Genomic DNA, 20,421 nt, shown 5'->3' on the forward strand with positions numbered 1-20,421 from the left:
AGATGTTGCTTTGTGAGAAAAGCACATGGGAGCAAACATACATTCTTCCTATTTATTAGGCAATGAAGAATTTAGTTTAAAATAAGCCCAAAGAGAAACAAATATCATAAAATGAAGATTAAAAGAAAATATATCTTACATCTTTGACATGTTGTGATCTTGGAGCTAGTTTTGGGAGGACTCCATTTTAAATTTGCAAACCATAGCTCCTGTTGAGTGGTTTCTCTTGTGTACCACACACATAAATTAAGTCTACATTGAAGATGTGGAGGAGAAAGAAACAGGCACAAACGATGAAAGAGAAGACAAACAAGTGGGAACATCTCAGCGCAAATGTTAAGCAAGTTGATGGCCACCAATAGTTTCCTTCACTACTGCTGCTGCACCAATCAGTTGGAAGAACTTCAGGGGTGAGGCTGCTTTGCCCTGCCTGGCATGAGTGATACTGTTTGCAGGTCAACACAGTTTCAGGCTTTAAAACAAAACACAACAAAAGCATTCCACCCATGAGTGCCTTTTCTCCAATAGCTGGTTCTAACCTTTGGCAAGGCACATGTACAAACTGTTCCTGAATTGAATACACAAATCCAAGAATATAACTGAGGCAATAACTAATTTCAGGGAACTTAACAGTTCTGTTTAGATACAAGAAATAGCTCTAGTGTTTGTAGACTGTTGTGACTTTGCCTCTCATCCAACCCTTGTTGTGGATTCTGCTTGCTTGGGCTCTGACTTTGGAATGGATTCTGCTTTGGTTGCTGCCAGCAAGTCCCTGTTTTCTCAGGAGCCCAGTAAGAACAGGATAGTTCCTGTCACAATGGACACACTGCAGGCTCAAGTGAACCCTCTCAGGGCAAGTGACCAACCCCTACCTATGCTACCAGGATGTAAGTGGCCTGGGAAGAGGGGCTGATTGCTAAACCACACTGGGAATTGTAGCTCTGTGAATTGGAGCCTCCTAACAACTCTCAGCAAGTTTCTGGGATTCTTTATAGGAAGCCATGGCTATTTAAAGTGGCATGGTACTGCTCTAAATGTACAGGGTGGATGGGAACAGAGTTTCATTACGTAGCACAGTGTTCTTCAGCTCCAAAGCAGGACTGGGAAGGCACAATTTTCAGAGCAGAAGTTGGAATGCAGGCACTTAACGCTTCCCTTATGGGGAACATACAGCCCTTCAGATGTTGATGGATTACAACTCCAATCATCCCTGACCATTGTCTGTGCTGAGGATGTTGGGGTCCAAGAATGTCTGGAGGGTCTTAGGTTGCTCATCCCTGTCTTATGTGCTGCCTTCTACCTTCAATTTCTCCCTCATCTGCTTCTCTTTTCTCCAGCCCAGAACTGTGTTTTCATCCAAAACATTCATTTGGAACTGAACTAGGAGAACAGCTGTTGAGAGTTGGGGCTACAGAAGGGAAGTGGTGGTGATCGTGAAGCTTAACTGCTCTTCCTACACTGCAGACTCTGAAGACATGCAGCAAAGCTGATGGTATAATTTCCATCCACATTCTCAGGTTTCCGTGACTGTTTTCTGCTCATCTTGTGGCCCCTGTTGATGCACTTGATTGTAGTAGGTTGTTCCTCACTGATTAACTTTGTGCTCAAGGATGGGGGAAGGTATGGTAATTGTGATGGAGCTCCGATTCAGCGATGATTGGTCCTTGTCTCAGAAATATTCTGGGAAACATAATTACAATTTTTGCAATAAAAAAAATGAAATACATTCCTACAAAATTACAAGGAAGGCATTTCTTGGCAACAAATTTGCAGTAGTGTTAATAAGGACCAGCTGGTTTGTTGGCTTCCATTAAAAAAAAAATCATATAAAAAGGTTGTTATTGCTTAAGAACCACAATCACTTCCAATAAAATGAAATGGATACACCCTTCTAAATGAAGAGATTCAGACGGTAATGCAGTTGTCTTATTCACTTACCAAAATGATGGCATTGCCCTACATTGGTTAAAGAAGTCATGAACATTTCTGGCGTGGTGCTTTTGGAGAATAAAAGACAGATCTGAAGGTTTCTGAGCATACTATTTTGCTTGGAATCAGCTTGCAAAATCCCACTAAGATTTTCTGAAATTGTAGGAAAACAAAATGTCATGAAGTAAAATAGTATAACAGCACTCTCTCCACTTGTGGTCACCTACAATACTACACAGACATACCCTTCCAACATTTCTCCAACGAAAATAGGGACAGCCCATTCCATAGTGATTATTTTACTATTTATACCCCACACATCTTACTGGGTTGCCCCAGCCACTCTGGGCAGCTTCCAACACATATAAAAACACAATAAAATCTTAAACATTAAAAACCCTTCCCTATACAGGATTGCCTTCATATACCTTGGGGGGTTGCATAACTCCATACCCTCCAACATTTCTCCAATGAAAATAGGGACAACCTAAGGAAAATTTGGACATTCCTGGATCAAATCAGAAAATGAGATGGCTTCTCTAAATCAGGGACGTCCCTGGAAAATAGGGACACTTGAAGGGTCTGCACAGATATCTTGGCTAGTAGTAGATGTTGATAGTCTTCTCAAGAGGCCACCTGCAAGTGCCTATTGTAAGCTTAAAATTCAACAGGGCTTGGGGTGTCAGGTCAGTCACCCAAGCACAGACCCCAGATTTAGGGAGAATAGCCTGGGAGGGACTAGGGACTAGATTTAGGGAGAATAGTCTGGGAGAGATTTTAGAAATTTCCCTATGAATTTAGTAGGTAGGTACATACTTAGGTTAGATATAATGAAGATGGAAAGGGATTTATGAATAACCATGACCTTTGTGAGATGGAGGGAAAGGATCTGAACTTCCAGAGAAGGAGTAACCTGAGAAGAAGGAGCAGATCCCTCTGAGCAGGAAGCGGGATGGTAGTGGAAGAGATTTTATCTGCCCATAGGTTTGTGTGACCTCCTTTAGATAAGGGTATGAAAATCTGTTTGTATAGTTGTGCCTTATTCTTCTAGCCACACTAACTGGCAAAGGAACAATATTATTTGTTTATTTCTAGAAGGAAAGCAGGAAGGAAGGAAAATGAATGGTGGACAGTGCTATTTTTGAAGGGCTGACTGGTCCAAGTCCAGTTTAAAGATAAAGAATTGCAGGAAGGGAAAGTAGGGCCCACCAACAACTAGCACACAAATCACCAGGCCACAGCCTTCCACACTATGGTGAATGTGTTGTATATCATGACATATCTTTATGCACCAGGCAAAAACATTCTCCTCCTCCCAGACCTTTGGCTAATTAAGCCATCTCTCTCTCTCTCTCTCTCTCTCTCTCTCTCTCTCTCTCTCTCTCTCTCTCTCTCTCTCTCTCTCTCTCTGTGTGTGTGTGTGTAGGGGGTTATTGTTTTAATTTTTATTGTGGTTTGTATATTTTTGTTTTCTATATTGTAAACCGCCCTGTGATCTTCAGCTGAATGGTGGTATTGAAATTTAAACAACAACAACAACAACAATCATCAACAATAATAATGCCACACATGCCCTTGTAGCAAAAAGCCCTAGATAGCGGTACTTTATTTGTCATGGTGGTGCTGGCAAAACGGAGTAACTGTGAACAGAGCAATTTAGCAGGGCTGCTGCAATGGCTTGAAAAAGCACCACAAATAAGTTTAAACTGATTGTGTGGAGAAATCCCCAAGCACGTTTGCCGAATGAAGATATGTACATTTGCAAATATATACATTATATATATATTTCTTTTGCAACCATCAACTATACAACTGAAAAGGCAATGTTCTTCTTTGGTCTGCCCCTTTTCTGCACTATATTTAGCACAGAGATCACAGGGACCAACAGTTCCTAACACAGGAAATGCATACTACTTGACAATCAGCATCAAGAAATTAATAAAATATGAGTTTTATTTATAGTTCATAGATTTTCTACAGTCATAGTCAACATTTTTTTTTACCATTGGTTTATATTTTGTTTCATTTTATTAAAAACGTCTGCCAATTAAAAAGGAAAAAGAAAAGAAAATCCTTGCCAACACTCATGGTACAAACTGCTGGAAGTTAAGTGTGCTTAACTCCTACTAGTCAATGCAACCTTCAAAATGGTCTTAGAGATGATCGAACTGGGTCAGCCATTTGGCCTGGTTTGCACAGGAAAACAAGCCTGTTTGCCTTAAACCATTCTTTAATCATGAGTGTGTTTGCTTCCTGCCATGCTGTTCCCCTTGCCATTCCTTTCCTTCTTATCTTGCCGCCCCGCACCCCCACATAGCACCCAAATAAGCCATAGTATGGCTTTCATCATCTGAACCTGGATCGTGATTTTCTTGGTTCAAACAAACCATAAAACAAAAAAATACCAAGAGGGAATAGTAGCAGGGCAGGGGCGTTCTTAATTAAACCATGGTTGAAGACAACCTGAAGGCTATCATGATGAATGAACAAGACCATTGTGTGGGGATAGTTCTGAAAGGCACTTACCTGGGTACATGCTTTATATAAGGGACATCCTGTTTAAAAGGTTCTTAGCCCGTGTGGTGACTGATAGGTTTGGAGCATTTGCACATGAACATGGCTGCCATCTGGGCCACAGAATACTGGCATATAAATGCTGCATAGGTATGTCTTACAACTCAGTTAAATGTAATGCCCGTTGTCTGGAGTGCATGCACAGGTAGATCATTTTGAGTGGCCTCCTGGCACTGTATGCAAATCAGACCTCAAAGAGATGAACATGTGCTAAATATTAAGTATATTTGACTGGGCACTGGAAACAGGCATTCTTGCTTGGCTCCCAGGCCTAAATAACAAAGTTAAGAAAAACTGTGTTTTCATTGTCTCCCTTCTGTTTCCACAGCACATTTGCTAGCACTTTCCCAATATATTATTAAGTTAAATAAATGCCCCCAAAAGATTGCTGCGATAAGTGCTGCTTGAATTTTAAAACAGTCTGTTTGCTAACTCTCTAATTGACAATGGATCGGAAAGCAACGTGTACAAATGGTTTTTATGTGCCAGTTGGATTCTTGAGCTAATTGTCACTGTTTGATTTGCAGTGCGATTGGTTAAGTGCTTCTGTGAGGCTGGGTTCCTTCTGGCTTGGAATGGCAGGCAGGACTCTGCTTGTTCGGAGGGGCTCTGCTGACAGCACTGGTAAGAAAGAGTACAGCAAATTACTCTGAGAGAGTCCTGCTTTGGGGGATTTGGTGGTAAGTGCTGGTGGCAGAACAGAGGCACCAGTCCTTAAGGAGTTTAAAGACAATGACTTCGTCTCCTTGACACCCTGAGAAGCCTGGCTGGGTGGTAGCTGGGCTGGAAGAAAGCAAAGAGAGAAAAGTGAGAAAACAAACCAAGAGATAATGCAGCTTGTCAGATGTATACTTTTTAGTGCACTCTAGTGGGTTATGCTGCAGGCAATATGTATGCATGACTTGCTCATAACTGCTTTAAGATGCACCATCGTAATACTGGCATTCTGCTCCTCTGTCAAACTGTTGTACTATGCACATTTCAACTGTTCTTGCTTTCCGTGGGCAGACTGGGTACTTGCCTCTTGCAAACCACCAAGGCAACCTCACCCCTGATTTCGCATATACGCTAATTAGGTCTGAACTGGTTGTGATGAAGAAGCAGACTCTGGGGTTGTACTGGACAGCTTGATGAAGATGCCAACCCAGTATGCAGATTTTGATTTGAAACCATGATATATGGAGGGCTGTGTGTGTCTGACACCCTCTTATAACTCTCTAGTTGCAGTCTCATCTAGAATGTCACAACACAAACTAAAGTTGAACATAGACAAAACTGAATTCATCCCTGTTCTGCGGTGGCTCCCCGTTTGTGGAATGCTCTCCCTAGGGAGGTTCGCCTGGCGCCTTCATTACATATCTTTAGGCACCAGGCAAAAGCGTTTCTCAATAGCCAAGCCTTTGACTGATTAAACAATCTATGGCCTTTTAAATGTGATTGTGAGAGCGGGGGGGGGGGAAGGGTATTAGTTTGCTTTAGTTAGTTAGTTTTGTTATGTATTTTGTGTTTGTATTTTGTAAATTGATGTTGTGAACTGCCCTGTGGTTTTCGCATTATACAAATTTAAATACACATTTAATAAATAACATAAACTTAAAATCTTATTTCCTTAAACTTATTTTAATATCCCAATTGTGTTTTATGAGTACTCCTTTTGCTGCTGCTGCTGCTGTTCAGTCTTGATGTTTTAGTTTATGCTAATTCACCTTTTCATCCATATATTAACTGTTTTGCAATGGATATCCTTTTTAAAAAACAAAACCAAACCAATATTACAAATATTTGAACAGCTTTATTTTGATTTAGCTAAGAATAGAGATAAAATTCTTCTTGCTTCTAAGGCTCCTCATTTTCTCTAATCAAACACACAGCAACCAATAATGAATACTTTATTTGCTGAGTGTGGCAATTACTGAAAGATTACGTGACTTCTGCCTATAGTTACATAAGCAAGTTTCCTTTACCGGGGAGTAAAAGGCATTTGAGTTTGGTTTATTTTCTGCTTCTTTGCAAAACAAATCCCTCCACTCACACCAGAAGTAAGAGCCAAATTAGATATGACACTAATAATTGCATGCAATTAACTGTATGTGAATAGCTGCAACAGGGAAAGTCTAAGATGCTTCAGGAATATGGCAAGCAGAGAAGGAAAGTAAAGGAAAGTTTAATTCTCTCTGTCTCTGTTACTCTCCTTGTAACATTACAACCAAAATGCTCATTCTGAAGGTGCTACCCACATTTCAAGGGAAGCTGCCTTTGGTGCTAGAGGTACTGAATATCCCAAAAGCAAATAGCAGCTTTGGAGGGGAGATATGTTTATTTGTCTTCAAGGTCTTCCTCCAAAGCAGAGGTGCACAGCCTGTGGCCCTCCAGATGTTGTTGGACATACTTCTCATCATCCCTGATCACTGGCTATGCTTGCTGGGGCTGATGGGAATTGTAGTCCAGAAAAATCTGGAGGACTGCAGGTTATGCACCCCTGCTCCAAAGATACCCAGGGCAGCCAGGATGTCAGTACTAATACAATTAAAGCTTATCAAAAACAGTTTAGAACAACTTTCTAAACAGTTTAAAGCTCTAATTATTTCAGCATTGCCAGAGGCAGAATTTTTAGTCATCCAAAGCCTGGATAAGCAGGAATGTTTTAAAACTTCTCCTAAAAGTTAATGAGAGAGACTGACACACTTCACTAGAGAAGGTGTTCTTAAAACAGATGACCGCCACCAAGAAGGCCCTGCCACCATGGGTCACCACCAACCAGACAGCCCCCAGGCCTCCCTTGCTGACCAAAGGGCCTGAGATGGTGTTGTCAGGATTGGGACCATGGTAACACTTCATATCTCAGTTTCAGGGCTACTTGGGCTTCTCCATAACTGGCCCTCAAGGTCTATGGCTCATGTGCTGGTGGTAGACAGCAAGGTGTTCTTGAAAACTAGGTGTCTGGTGTATAACATCTTTAAATGATGTATTTGTGTTGTTATTAGTGTTGAACTAGTCAAATCCCATCATTCTCTGGATTTCATTGTCCTATTGCTCTGTGGGATCCAGGACAATGAGGGCCATTCCCTCCAAGACTACTGAGTAGATTTTATCCTCACTATAACATTTTCCAAAAGTGCAGCTGTTTGCTGCTCCACACTTTTCAACAAGAACTTATCACAAGTTTTCATACAAAGAATGATATGTGGAAATATCATTTCCTGAAACATTTAGACATCATTATTCTCTTTTTATGCCAATTCTACTTTTTATAAACACCAAATAACATACTTCTCTTTTGCAGTTCTATTTTTAAGTGGTTCCTCTTTACTTTTTACACCCATTCTTCTTTGTTTTTCTTAAAATTTTACTGTTAAAAAAGTTCAGGTTTTAAAGTTTTCTCCTAAGCTATACACTTTTCCACCCCTTCTTCATTTGATTTTTAAAAAAATCACCATGTCCTTTTGTGGAGTTCACTTCTTACTATAATATACATTTCAACCTGAATTTAACTTACCGGTAATTCAAATTCTCTCTGTCTTGGCATGAACCCTTTCTCCATAGCAGGAAATGGCTAGAAATTTTAACTTGGTGTGCCTTTACTAATCAACATCGTGCTTAATTTAAAAGGTTGTCAGCTCCTCTAATCAACTAATCAAAATGCAAGTCACATATGACTGTCGACAGCATTGGCTCTTATCGGGATGTGGTTTCAGACTGACTGTTTTTATATTATGGTGCTCTGACAGCTAGTATTGCCTATTTTTTCAGATCACAGTACAGTTACCCATTATAGCTTCAAAACATGATTGTACAACAGAATAATTATTAACTTGGGGAACTTTTTTTTTATAAAAAAAACCCAGAAAAGCCATGCAAACATTGTGCTCCAAATAGAGTGCTTCTGCTAGCTAGGCAACTGATATTTTGCCTCACCACTTGTTACTGTGAACCACTGAAACAACATGCTGACTACTGGGGGAAATTGAGCTTGTGGCAAACTACTGGAGAAATGACTTTGTTCGGAGGAGTTTTAAGTGATTCAGACAAAAACACCAACGTTTGTTTTGAACATTTTCCACCCAGCCTTTCAACATTACAAGATCTATACTACAATATAGTATAGCCTGCTGTTCCTACACTGCAACAGGAATTTATTGGTGCACAGTACTGGCTCTGATAGTAAGAAATAAAGAATAGGATAAGCAATGGTCGCAACCTAACACAGTTCTGGGGAACCTTTGGCCCTCCAGCTGTTGCTGAAATACAGCTTCCATTGTGACGGAAAAGTTTGTTTTTGCTGGGCAGGTTGGTTCACCAAGTGTTTTCTTTTTCTTTTTCCCTGCCAGCAAATGGTTAATGAACAGCAGCTTATGATTGGCCAGGGTTCCAGGAGGGGGAGTTGAAAAGGAGAGGATTTTGAGAGACAGTTTTTGGTTGGGATAGAGGTTGGGAGAATAGGTTGGGAGATAGGGAGTGAGAGGAGAGAGAGTTGGTTCTGGGTAGAAACATTCACTCTGAGGAATACCGTATTTTTCTGTGTATAAGACGCCCCCGTGTATAAGACGCCCCCTATTTTGGGGGATTCAAAATTAAGAAAATGCACTATGCACTATCCGTGTATAAGATGACCCCTTATTTTAAACTTCAAACATTTAGGGAAAAACATAGTCTTATACATGGAAAAATATGGTGTATCAAAAGCCAGAGAAAGGAGTCTCTGAGTTTTGTGTGAAGGACAGTGTGTGGTGTCCTGTAAGAGTAAGAGGCCAGGAATTAACTGGGAGGCTGAGCCAGGAGAAGTAGAAGCTGTGAGGATAGGTCTCATTCCAGTCAGGAGGGGAGAGATTCTTCTACAAAAAGAGAAGACTCCCAAATCAGTTACTGTAAGAGGGGTGTGGTGATCCCTTGGGTCTGTTACTTGGAGTACCTCAGGAGTAGGGTTGTAAAAGGGGTGTGTAACTGACAGGAAGTCAGGGGTATACGAAGGGGAGGTAGGGAGCGGTGCACCCCTGGTGCGACCCAGGGGGTGACAAGATGGCCCACTGCCTCCCCCCAGCTGTAGAGTGACTGAGGGTGTGCACGAGGTGTCCGTATGGGCTGCTGCGCATGTGCCCCCCCCGCCCCGGGTGCCAGAGAGACTTCCTCCGCCACTGCAGGAAGTACCACCTTGTTTAAGAACCAAATGTTAGGAGTCAACAGCTGTGCAACAACTGAGGAAGAACTGAAGTGAAATAACAGTATAATCTGAAGTATCCTCTGTTTTACCCACGTTGTGTCATAAGCTTCCTTTGTTTAATAAAATCTTTCTTGTTTATTTGATCAAATCCTGCCTGAGACTCCAAATTATTAAGTTTTCCCTCACAGAAGTCCCCCACAAGATAATCTGGGGTACTTTGTAGGATCTGGGTAACTGGTGTTCTGTGAGGTGGGTGCACTATATTTAAGTGAGGGCGGGCCCAACGGCGCCAGGGGAAAAAGTGCCATCGCACCGTCGCACCACCAGCCCCAGCAAGCATGGCCAATAGTCAGCAACGGTGGGAGTCATAGTTCAGCAACATCTGGAAGGCCAAAGCTTCCCCACACCTGACCTAAAGCTTTGCAGAATATTTTTTAGATTATCAGGATTAAGCATTTTGGGGGGCCAGGGGATGAGGAAATGGCCAGTAAACCATCATTTTTTACAGATCACACATAGGTAATACTCTTACCTTTCTGAACACAGTGGTTTAGTATGGGAGCCAAGTTGTTCCGAATGGGTGTTAGTTCTTTTACTTTGGGTCGTTCTAGAATTGCTTGTTGAAAGCTTTCCCCTGAAACGGGAGGAAAATACAGACACACAAATTGTGTTTGTTTTGAAAAGACACTAACAAGGGTGGGATATGGGGGTGAGGGCAGGGGGAAAGGAGGGCCCAGATTATATTCTGTAAGCCCCTTTCCTTTCTCTCCCCTCCCAAGTGTTCAACAAAGCAGTATTATCCTACATGCAGATAGTGCTGCTGTCTCCCTACCTCAATGCAGGCATGGTTTATTTTGGGGGAAAGGGCATAAGGGTAAAGAGTTAGAGCACCCTCTCAGAGAACATAAGAAGAGACCTTTGAGATCAGGTACAGACCCGTCCAGTCTAGCATCCTGTTCTCATAGTGGCCAATCAGAGGCATATGGCAAACAGGACATGAGAACAGCAGTATTCTGCCCACCTGTGATTCACAGCAATTGGCATTCAGAAGTATAATGCTTCTTAAAGTGGTGTTAGGGCACAGCCATCATGGCTAGTAAGCACATCCTAGACCCACTAGCTAGCATAATAAAAACCACAGGCAATTGCTCACATTACATCTAGTTTGGCCTTAAATTTCAGTAACTCCGTAAGAGCTTTGCAGTAACAGCAAAATATGGACTTTCTAACCCATGATGAACATGTGCCCTTTGGGTTTTGTGATCCCTTGTAAGATCTGCACCATGAACAACAGTCCAGTGCTCACCAGTTGTGGTACTAAAATGTACCAGGATGGCCAATTTTTTGCTATAGAATTTGAGCCAAGGGACTAGTTCTCAGTAGAGATCTCACCAGTGTAAGCTTACAGCTTTCATGAGTTTCCATTCCAACTTTTGAAAGTATTAATTGAAATATAACAGATTGTGCATGCTTGAGCCATGATATTCATGAAAGCAATCCAAGAGAAATTGCCTGTGCCAGTGGTAAAACTGTGTAACACATAATCCCACAGTACTAACCAGACATTGTCATTGGAATAAATGCCAGTTCTAAATCCAGTAAGTGTTCATTTCTAAAAACACAAACCAGAAGCCATTCCAGATGCCTTGCAGATACACACAACCATTTGCTATTATTTTGTGGTTGTGTTTTATGATATACAGTGGTACCTTGGTACTTGAATGGCTTGGCTCCTGAACAAATAGGCTCCTGAACGCCACAAACCCAGACATAAGGGTTCCGGTTTGTGAACATTTTTCAGAAGCCAAACATCCAACACGGCTTCCGCTTGAATGCAGGAAGCGCCTGCAGCTAATTGGAAGCCACGCCTTGGTTTTTGAATGGTTTCAAGAGTTGAACGGATTAAGTTCGACAACCAAGGTACTGCTGTATATTTAAAATACAGTGATACCCCGGGTTATGTAAGTGATCCGTTCTGGGTCGCGGTACGTAATGCCGGCGGGCGTATCACGAACGCACGAAAGAAAGAAACAACACCCCGGTAGAAGTGTGATTTGAGCACTTCTGCGCATGTGCAAAGTGTGCAGAACACTTCTCCACATCTGGGAGTCGCGCGCAGGTTGCGTGTGCTCCGGAAACACTTCCGGGTTGCGGGTGTTCGCAACTCGAACGTCCGCAACACGGGAGGTACGTAAGCTGGGGTTCCACTGTATTAAAACTCATCCATCCCAGCTAAAAAACCTGGCTGGGAAAATGAAACAATTATTACCAGGTTCCTAATAACTGTGAAGTTTGGTGCCAGATGAATAGAAAGAAGGATGGTATTTCACAAATGGGGACATTAGTACATGTGCAAATCCGCCCCCCCCATTAATTTAGATATCTGTGTGGAATAAAGGCTTACATTGTAACTTGGCCATCCATGCATGATGGTAACAGAAGGTAGCGCTAAATTAAGAATTTGATTATTAAAAACAAAACTCTAATTTTTATTACTGAAAAGTAATATAAAAAGAATGAAATGGTATTATAGTACAGTGGTACCTCGGGTTAAGAACTTAATTTGTTTTGGAGGTTCGTTCTCAACCTGAAACTGTTCTTAACCTGAGGTACCACTTTAGCTAATGGGGCCTCCCGCTGCCACTGTGCCACTGGCACGTGATTCCTGTTCTCATCCTGAAGCAACGTTCTTAACCTGAAGTACTATTTCTGGGTTAGCGGAGTCTGTAACCTGAAGCGTCTGTAACCCAAGGTACACGGTAATGCTATGGCTAGGCCAGTGCTTGGAGTGGAACTGGCCTTATTTGAAACAAAACCATCCTACTTCCTTGATCCCCCAGTTTGAGTATTGGGAACTAAAAGAGTATATGCACTATTATGTCCAAAAATGGGATGGATGACGAGTGTGTGGAAGAGAATGATGTGCACTGTGTGGGGTTTATTCATTCCCACTTCTGAAGAAAAAAGCCACAGTTCAGCTTAATAGGGGCTTGACTCTTCAGTATGGAAACTGTCATACTGAGAGCAAGAAGCACAGCTCTGACTGCTGCATGCAATGATGTCATGCTAGGCACTTATGGGCCTTCGTGGATCACATGCAATAAATACAGAGAGGAGCGGGGAGAAATTACCTGATGGAGAATTGGGCAGGTGGGGCAGGTGGGGAGGGCACAACAGCACATGACTGGATCTTTCTGCGTACAATCCGTCTATCAGTTTATTATCAGAAGGCATTGCCGTCCAGACTTTACATGTGAGTATTTGGTTAGTGTCAACTTTCCAAGGATTGTCCAGGGTTTGACGGCTGCTCTGATCTGACAAATCATGCTCACTTCTGCTTTTTTGGGACCGGTGTACAAAATGGTGGATGTCAGTACCCAAATTCATGCTAGGGGTTGTCGTGTGAGAAGCTGTTAAAAAAGAATGACCCACAGTAATGGGCGGGAGACTCTGAGCTCTTATTGGCGGAAGACCATTGCAGTCCGAGGGGTTATTCTCTGAGATGAGGTACTTCTTGGTGTCCGCGCTTCTTCGTTTGAAGTCAATCGCTGTGACACATTCCTCAGAGGAGCCTTTGCAGCTGGCATCCATAATGCAGTCAAATGTGGTGATAATGTCATCCACCTCCGAGGTTTCGTCCCTCTGGGATCTCTCTCTTTTCTTGTCTTTTGGGTTTGAATTCCAATCCTCCTTCTTCTTTTTGCAGAAGATTTGGTTAAGCATGCTGAATTTGCCTTCCTTCTTCAGGAATTTATTGTTCTGGTTGGAAACTTGATGGACAAACTCAGATCTTCAAATAATTAATAAATAAATAAATCCATGGTGAGAAAAGAAAACTATAGCGCTTTAGAATCTCTACTTAAAAAACAAAAACAAAAACTTGAGACTTTTGAAAAAATATTTTTAATTAAAATACTATTAAATAAACACTGTCACCCACCATAAAAGGTAAAGGGACCCCTGACCATTAGGTCCAGTCATGGATGACTCTGGGGTTGCGGTGCTCATCTCGCTTTATTGGCTGAAGGAGCCGGCGTACAACGTCCGGGTCATGTGGCCAGCATGACTAAGCTGCTTCTGGCGAAACCAGAGCAGTGCACAGAAACGCTGTTTACCTTCCCACCACAGTGGTACCTATTTATCTACATGCACTTTGATGTGCTTTCGAACTGCTAGGTTGGCAGGAGCAGGGATCAAACAATGGGAGCTCACGCGTCATGGGGATTCGAACCGCCGGCCTTCTGATCGGCAAGCCCTAGGCTCTGTGGTTTAACCCACAGCACCACCCACCATACCCATATTGAAAAAATGTAATTCTGCCCACAAATTTATGTCCCGATTTTTGCAATTTTCACAAGATTGTATACTTCTATTCTCAAAAATCAGGTTTAACACTACACATTTTATTATTATACAACCCCCAATCTATTTGCACACACACACACAAAAACACACAAACATACAAAAAGTAATTCAGAGTACTTTAATTCTTCCTCTGTTCCTTTAAAAACTAACTTCTGTCTAATATATTTAATCTCAGGGATCCATGTCTGTATGTTACTTTTTGCAACATAATTCTATTAGGTCTTTCAATATAGCTGTTACCATATATACTTGAGTATAAGCCTAGTTTTTCAGCACACTTTTTGTGCTTTAAAAGCTGCCCTCGGCTTATACTCAAGTCAACCATTCCTTAAGAAGTGTACAAGAACGGCGGTTCTTTACTCTCCCCAGGCAGCTTGTTCCATTCCTGAACTGCTCACATAAATGCAAACTTTACACCCCAGAAGGCAGAAAGCCTATCAGTTAAGGAAGTATTAAAACCCCACAGGTGCTCACTTTCCCTGGCTCCTGCTTAAACAGGACAGGATCCCAGCCTTCTCTGTATAACACAAGGGAACATTGCGCTGTGAGTTAAACCACAGAGCCCTAGGGCTTGCTGATCAGAAGAATAGCGATTCGAAACCCTGCGACGGGGTGAGCTCCACAGCAGCAAAGGAGGAAGAGGAAGGAGCAGCCCAAAGGGCTGCTTTCGGGCTGCTCGTTTCTCCTCCTCGACCCCAGCGGCAAAGGTGAACCGGCTTATACTTGAGTCAATAAGCTTTCCCAGGTTTTTGTAGGGAAATTAGGTGCCTCGGCTTATATTTGGGCCGACTTATACTCGAGTATATACGGTAATTTATGAATTTCAGTCCATTCCCATAATTTGTGCAATAGTTACTTCTTAGACTTAAAAAGGATGTTTCTACATTTCTGTATAAGAAATTCTTACAATAGTGAAAGTATACAGAATTAATATTCATTTTTCAACTGGTATGCTATTTTTAGACCTACTGATATGTCTGCTAAGTCATGATAAACATATATCCCAGCAGCATTCTCCAATATTAAAAAAAGTTTATCTTAACAAATAAAATGCTACACACAGATAAAGTTGAAGCTCACAAACTGGTTACTGGAACCAGCTACATTCATACAATTTTAATGCCTGATCTCAGGATTACGTTATAATGGTTTGTTTTTTTTAAACCAACAAACAACATATCTTTGCAGCTCTATAACACTGGGAGCGAGTTCTAGTTTTAACTTAAAACTCCCCCACCAACCAACCAATATCCTAAACTTTGTATGGTTGCAGCAAGAGGATTGTTCTGAAAGTAGTGAGCTTCTGCTAAACCTTTACAGGAAGTGTAGTTTGCTGAAAATTTATCGGAAAAGAGGCTTAAGCATTTTCACTCTCACACTTCACAGCACAGGAAAGAAGGCTAGCTGTAGTCATTAACCGAAGGGTGGGGAAGGGCAGAGAAAGACTGGGGGGGGGGGAACGTTGCTAAATTTCCACCTTCATAGATGACTGTCCTCAAAAATGGAGAGCATATCAATACAAAAGGCACAGAGGATTCATAGTGCATTGCCATTTAGTAGGGCAGTTGTGTGATTGTTACATCTTGTATCCAGAATGATTTTTTTCAGTAAATGGTGGTATTTTAAAGCAAGCCATGAACCTCTTTCGCAAGTGAATCTGCCAATAATCCAGAACAAATGGACAACCACCACAGCTCTATGGCTGTACCTAATGATGATATGATGACTCCTTGGGTATACCCGGTACATAATTTTGCCTGCTTCAATTGATCTCTGGCAAAACAGGCTTTGCAGGTTCTTGAAGTACTACTAAAACCTGCAAAACATGTTTAATCAGATACTATTAAGGGACAGATTTTTTTTTATTGTGCATGCGAAGGTAGATCTCTCAAACTGCACTTAGATATCTAAAGAACTCTCTTTTATATATGGTCTGTGACTCTTTGAATGTGATACGTATCAGATTGAGGATTATGTAAACTGAAACCTAATCTAGGGTTTGTTTGTTCTGAACTTAATATAGAACATGTGCTAAACTGTGAACAAAGACTGCATGACTAGCTGATTCTAGTCTCACAAATTCCTGTTCAGATTTATAACCTGCCCTTGCTCAGAGATTCCATTGATAGGACTCATTAGCTGAAACCTGCCTGATACCTTTGAAGCAGATTTGTAGCACATTTCTCCCCTCAAAGAATTATGGGCACTGTTTGTTAAGGTTGCTGGGAATTGTAGCTCTGTGAGGGGTAAACTACAGTTCCCAGGATTTTGTGTGTGCTTTAAATGTATGGTGTATATAAAGCCTGGGGTTGCAACTACAAACATATAAAGCAAAAGGTACATTTTTGTTTTATATGTGCGGCACTGATGTGAGAGGAAGGTAGCCTTGTGTTTACTACTTAAACGTTAATAAAACCAGTGTCTTTCTCTGATGGAAAGCTAGAGGACTCTCCAGTCAGCAAGTGCAACAAAAACTTTATTGTCTCTTTTAAACAAGAGTATAGCAGCACCAACTCCTGACTCCACCCCAGGGGTCAGCAAACTTTTTCAGCAGGGGGCCGGTCCACTGTCCCTCAGACCTTGTGGGGGAGCTGGACTATATTTTTTTTTTTGGGGGGGGGGAAGATGCAAGAGCACCACGAGCCCCGGTGGCTGCTTACCTGTGTCTTGAGAGGGGCAGGGGCTGTCGGCGGCAGGACAATGAGCAGCGCACGAAAGGGCTCCGGAGAGGGGCTGCTTAAAATGGCAGCCACTCGAACACTGCTGCTGCTGGCACCAACAAAGCCCAGCCCCCTTCCTCCTCTAGGCAGGGCGGGGAGAAGCCAGGAGGAGGGAGGGAGGAGGTGCCGCCGCTGCCACCGTGTGAGGGAGAGGGAGGGAGAGGGAAAGAACGTGCGCGCTGGCGATCCATGCAGCAATTCCTGGACCGTCTGCAGGCCAGATCCAGAAGGCAATTGGGCTTGATCTGGCCTGCGGGCCTTAGTTTGCCTACCCATGCTCCACCCAGATGCAATTAAATGTTATGCCGCCTAGTGACTAAACTATATAATGACAGTGTCCTCACAGCTTCTAAATTAGGGATGGGGAACCTATGACCCTCCCAATATTCCCCCCTCCCTTTTAATGACCTCACAGAATAGTTTCAACTCAAAAATAGAATCTGGAAAAGTGCCATAGTGATATAGCATCTGCTTTCCATGCATATGGGTGCCAAGTTCAATCCCTGGCATCTCCAGGCAGGGCTATGAGAGACTCATGTCTCGTTCTCTGAAGGGGTGCTGCCAGCCAGTGTCAACAACACTGAGCTAATGGACCAATGGCCTGACTCAGTATAAGGCAGCTTCCTATGTTATTGCAACTCAGTTTGCAACTGTGTGGCTATTATGTTGGGTGGGGAGTGGAGAAGCATGGTGAATGTCCTCAGGGAAAGCTACAGCAAGGGACAACCTGATAAGCTCCTTTTCTTGCTGGGAGAAGAAGTGAAAAGGGAAGGATTTTACCTGTTCTCTTGGGACAGCAGTTTGATGCATGCTGTGTGCCCACAGTACATAGCATATGTCAGGGGGGTGTTCTCATTGATGTCTCTTGGGCTGCAATCCACCCCCAGTTGTAGCAAGGCCTTTACACAGTCATCTTTTCCTGCTGCTGCAGCCCAGTGCAAAGGTGTCCTAGAGAGCAGGAAAAATAAATCATTTTATAGCTTTGTGCTGTTTAAATTCAGGCTAAAACAACCAGCTGAGGAGGTGGAGTGCCTCTATGGAGTCAAGGTTTTTGAGGCATGGCAACTGTTCATATTAATGCAATTACATGTCAGAGGCAAGATGTTGTTGTTGTTGTTGTTGTTGAGTCGTTCAGTTGTGTCCGACTCTTCGTGACCCCATGGACCAGAGCACGCCAGGCACCCCTATCCTCCACTGCCTCCCGCAGCAAGGCAACATAGTAGTTCACAACTTCCTATAAAGCATGACTTTGTAAGATTCCTGGAGCTCATGAGATGCAATCGGGTCCAGTTAATCTTCCTGACACTTGCCTGTGAAATACCACCTCCATTGTTCCTCTGACTCTACTTCAAAAGAGTTGAATTTGAACATTAAGCAGCCAAAGAAACCTGGGTTTTGGCTGCACAGCCAATATTATATTTGCAGATCTCACACTCGGATGTAATTTGAGATTTGCCAGTAGGACTTTGTACTGAGATCGAAGTTTTGCATCACAGCACAAATATTTGAAGATTGAATTCTCTGTGTTCAATTGTGTGTTGGGGAGAAGTTTTTTTTTATTTAAAAAAGTTTGTTTATTATTTCTGTATTCAACTTTTAAATGGGGCTCCTAACAGTCTCCAATCCAGAAAAACTACCCAGTCCACACCTGCTTAACCTCAGTGCTCCAAGATCATTTACATGAGCTTTACTTTATTTTATAAAATGGATATTATATGCTTTTACACCATGTTGTTAAAGCATTCTTAACCATTCCAAAAAAAGATCTCCTTATATCTGGAAACTCTTTTTAAAAAATTATAAAACATTTCTATACTGACTTTTGGTTCTAAAAACACAAATGTTTATCTATTGTGGTCTTTTCTTCTTTTTACAGTAGACTTTTTAAAATAAAATGAGAGCTGCTGGGACCTAGGGAGGCCATACGCTCCACTTTACAGGGGACCGCCCTCTATTTGAAGGGCTGTCAGAAGACGGCTCCCAATTTGAAGGAGTCCTCTGTTTGAAAAGACAAAAGCCTACCTGAGATTCTCATTGTCTACCTTGTAAACCTTTCCCTTTAAAACCCCAGATGTGCAAGAAGCACTTCCTCGTTTATCTTATTACTTATTAGATAATAACTCACAAGGCTCCTCCCTAGTGAGCTGTGGTGCCACAAAATCAACTCTGTCCAACGTTTAAGCAAACAACATGTTAATACATGCCTTCCAAAAACACTTGCTTTTCCTCCTTTACAGAACCGTAACAGTAAAGGTTAAGGAACCCACTTGCTGAGTTGTTGCTGAGCAAGGAGGATCCATGGAGAGTATCATTTCATTAGGGGGCACGTTTCATAAGAAAGCCGCCAAACCTCCTTCACTGTAGGTCAGAAAACAACGAGGGCCACTGCCAGAGCTCTGCAGCTCTTTTCAGTTGGTTTCCATGGTCACCTGTCATCCACGTCGAGGGCCTGCAGGTTGCATTCTGGGACTCTAGCCAGCTCACTGATAATGTCGCTGTATCCTGCAGCGGCGGCAATGTGGAGGCAAGTCTTCCCGTTCTCATCATCATAGTTTATGATCGACGGACCCTGGCGGTGGCTCAGGATGATAGAGCAAAGGATCCGATTCCCGCTCTGAAAACCAACCATATATGTGTTTGTTCGCGGAGAAGAAGAAGTAATGAACAACAGCAACTACTACTCCTACTAACTTTGTGTGTGTGTGTGGTGTTCCCTCATGCACCGCAAAGGCATGTGCTTTATATTTAGCTTTCAACCAGTCTGTTACCTAATTAAATTTAAACTGATGTATAGCCGCAATCAGAGTTTGAGACTCATGGATAGAGCATTTTCAGGGGTATTTTCCCCCTTAATGGTAACTTGTGCTTTAAAAGACAATTTGTTGTTAACAGTGGGAAAAGTTCCCGTTGGCAGCACTATAGGTTTTTAGAAACTTTAATTGTTTTATTACTTGTCTGTTTCCTGCCCTGAGCTCCTTTGGGAGGAAGTGGGGAGGGAGACAAACAAACAAACAAACAAATGACTGTGAGATGTGGAAAAAATACATTATTCTCTAATGCAGGAAGTACCACTTCATTAAAGTGGTTGCTATGAGCCCAGCCTTGTTGCTTTATTATTATTAAATTTACTAACTGCCCTTCACCAGTAGTTTCTGGGGCAGATTACAACAATTTAAAATTCAGTATTCAAAACGTTTAAAACAAATTACAGTCACAGGAATAGGGTGGGTCATCAAAACACACATATCAGGTGTCAAAGGCCACGGTAAAGAGGCATGTCTTCAGCATTCGCTAGAAGCTGTGTAGTGAATGTGGCAGCCACACATCTGTGAGGATGGAATTCCACAACTTAGGGGTTGCCCCAGGGAATGCCCTCTCCTGAGGCAGCACCCCACTGAACTTCTGAGGGCAGTCAAACTACCAAGAGGGCTCTGTCTGCTGATCTTAACATCCTGGGGTGTGTGTGTGTCTGTGTGGGGGGGTCATTCAGATATTTTTTTGGGGGGCTTAGTTGTTCAGGGCTTTAAGCATTAGTAGGAGCACTTTGAATAGTGCGAAGAAATGAATTTAGAAGGTAAGGGGCACCCCAGGAGCCAACAACATCCCAGGATGACAAACCAGATGATTAATTAGGGGGTGAATCAAGGGAGAATGAGAGGAGAGGGAGAGATGTTG

General features: G+C 42.4%; 1 protein-coding gene and 1 long non-coding RNA gene across 2 annotated transcripts in view; one reads left to right on the top strand and one right to left on the bottom strand.

Annotated features, from left to right (window-relative positions):
• The first annotated feature begins 1,098 nt into the window (after positions 1-1,098).
• LOC117055120 lies at positions 1,099-19,181 on the top strand. Its single transcript, XR_004427579.1, has 3 exons — positions 1,099-1,517; positions 5,031-5,127; positions 18,984-19,181. It is a non-coding gene; the product is annotated as an uncharacterized LOC117055120 (long non-coding RNA).
• ANKRD55 (ankyrin repeat domain 55) overlaps positions 4,984-20,421 on the bottom strand; it is a 34,464-nt gene continuing 19,026 nt past the window's right edge. The window contains exons 7-11 of the mRNA XM_033164491.1: positions 19,176-19,360; positions 17,527-17,694; positions 12,793-13,451; positions 10,194-10,295; positions 4,984-5,286 (exon numbers count right to left, since the gene is read on the bottom strand). Coding sequence (XP_033020382.1) covers positions 5,006-5,286; positions 10,194-10,295; positions 12,793-13,451; positions 17,527-17,694; positions 19,176-19,360 — 1,395 coding nt within the window. The 3' untranslated portion in view covers positions 4,984-5,005. The remainder of the gene's footprint in view (positions 5,287-10,193; positions 10,296-12,792; positions 13,452-17,526; positions 17,695-19,175; positions 19,361-20,421) is intronic.

The sequence above is a fragment of the Lacerta agilis genome, chromosome 11 (genome assembly GCF_009819535.1).
Source record: "Lacerta agilis isolate rLacAgi1 chromosome 11, rLacAgi1.pri, whole genome shotgun sequence".
Taxonomy (NCBI): Eukaryota; Metazoa; Chordata; class Lepidosauria; order Squamata; family Lacertidae; genus Lacerta; species Lacerta agilis.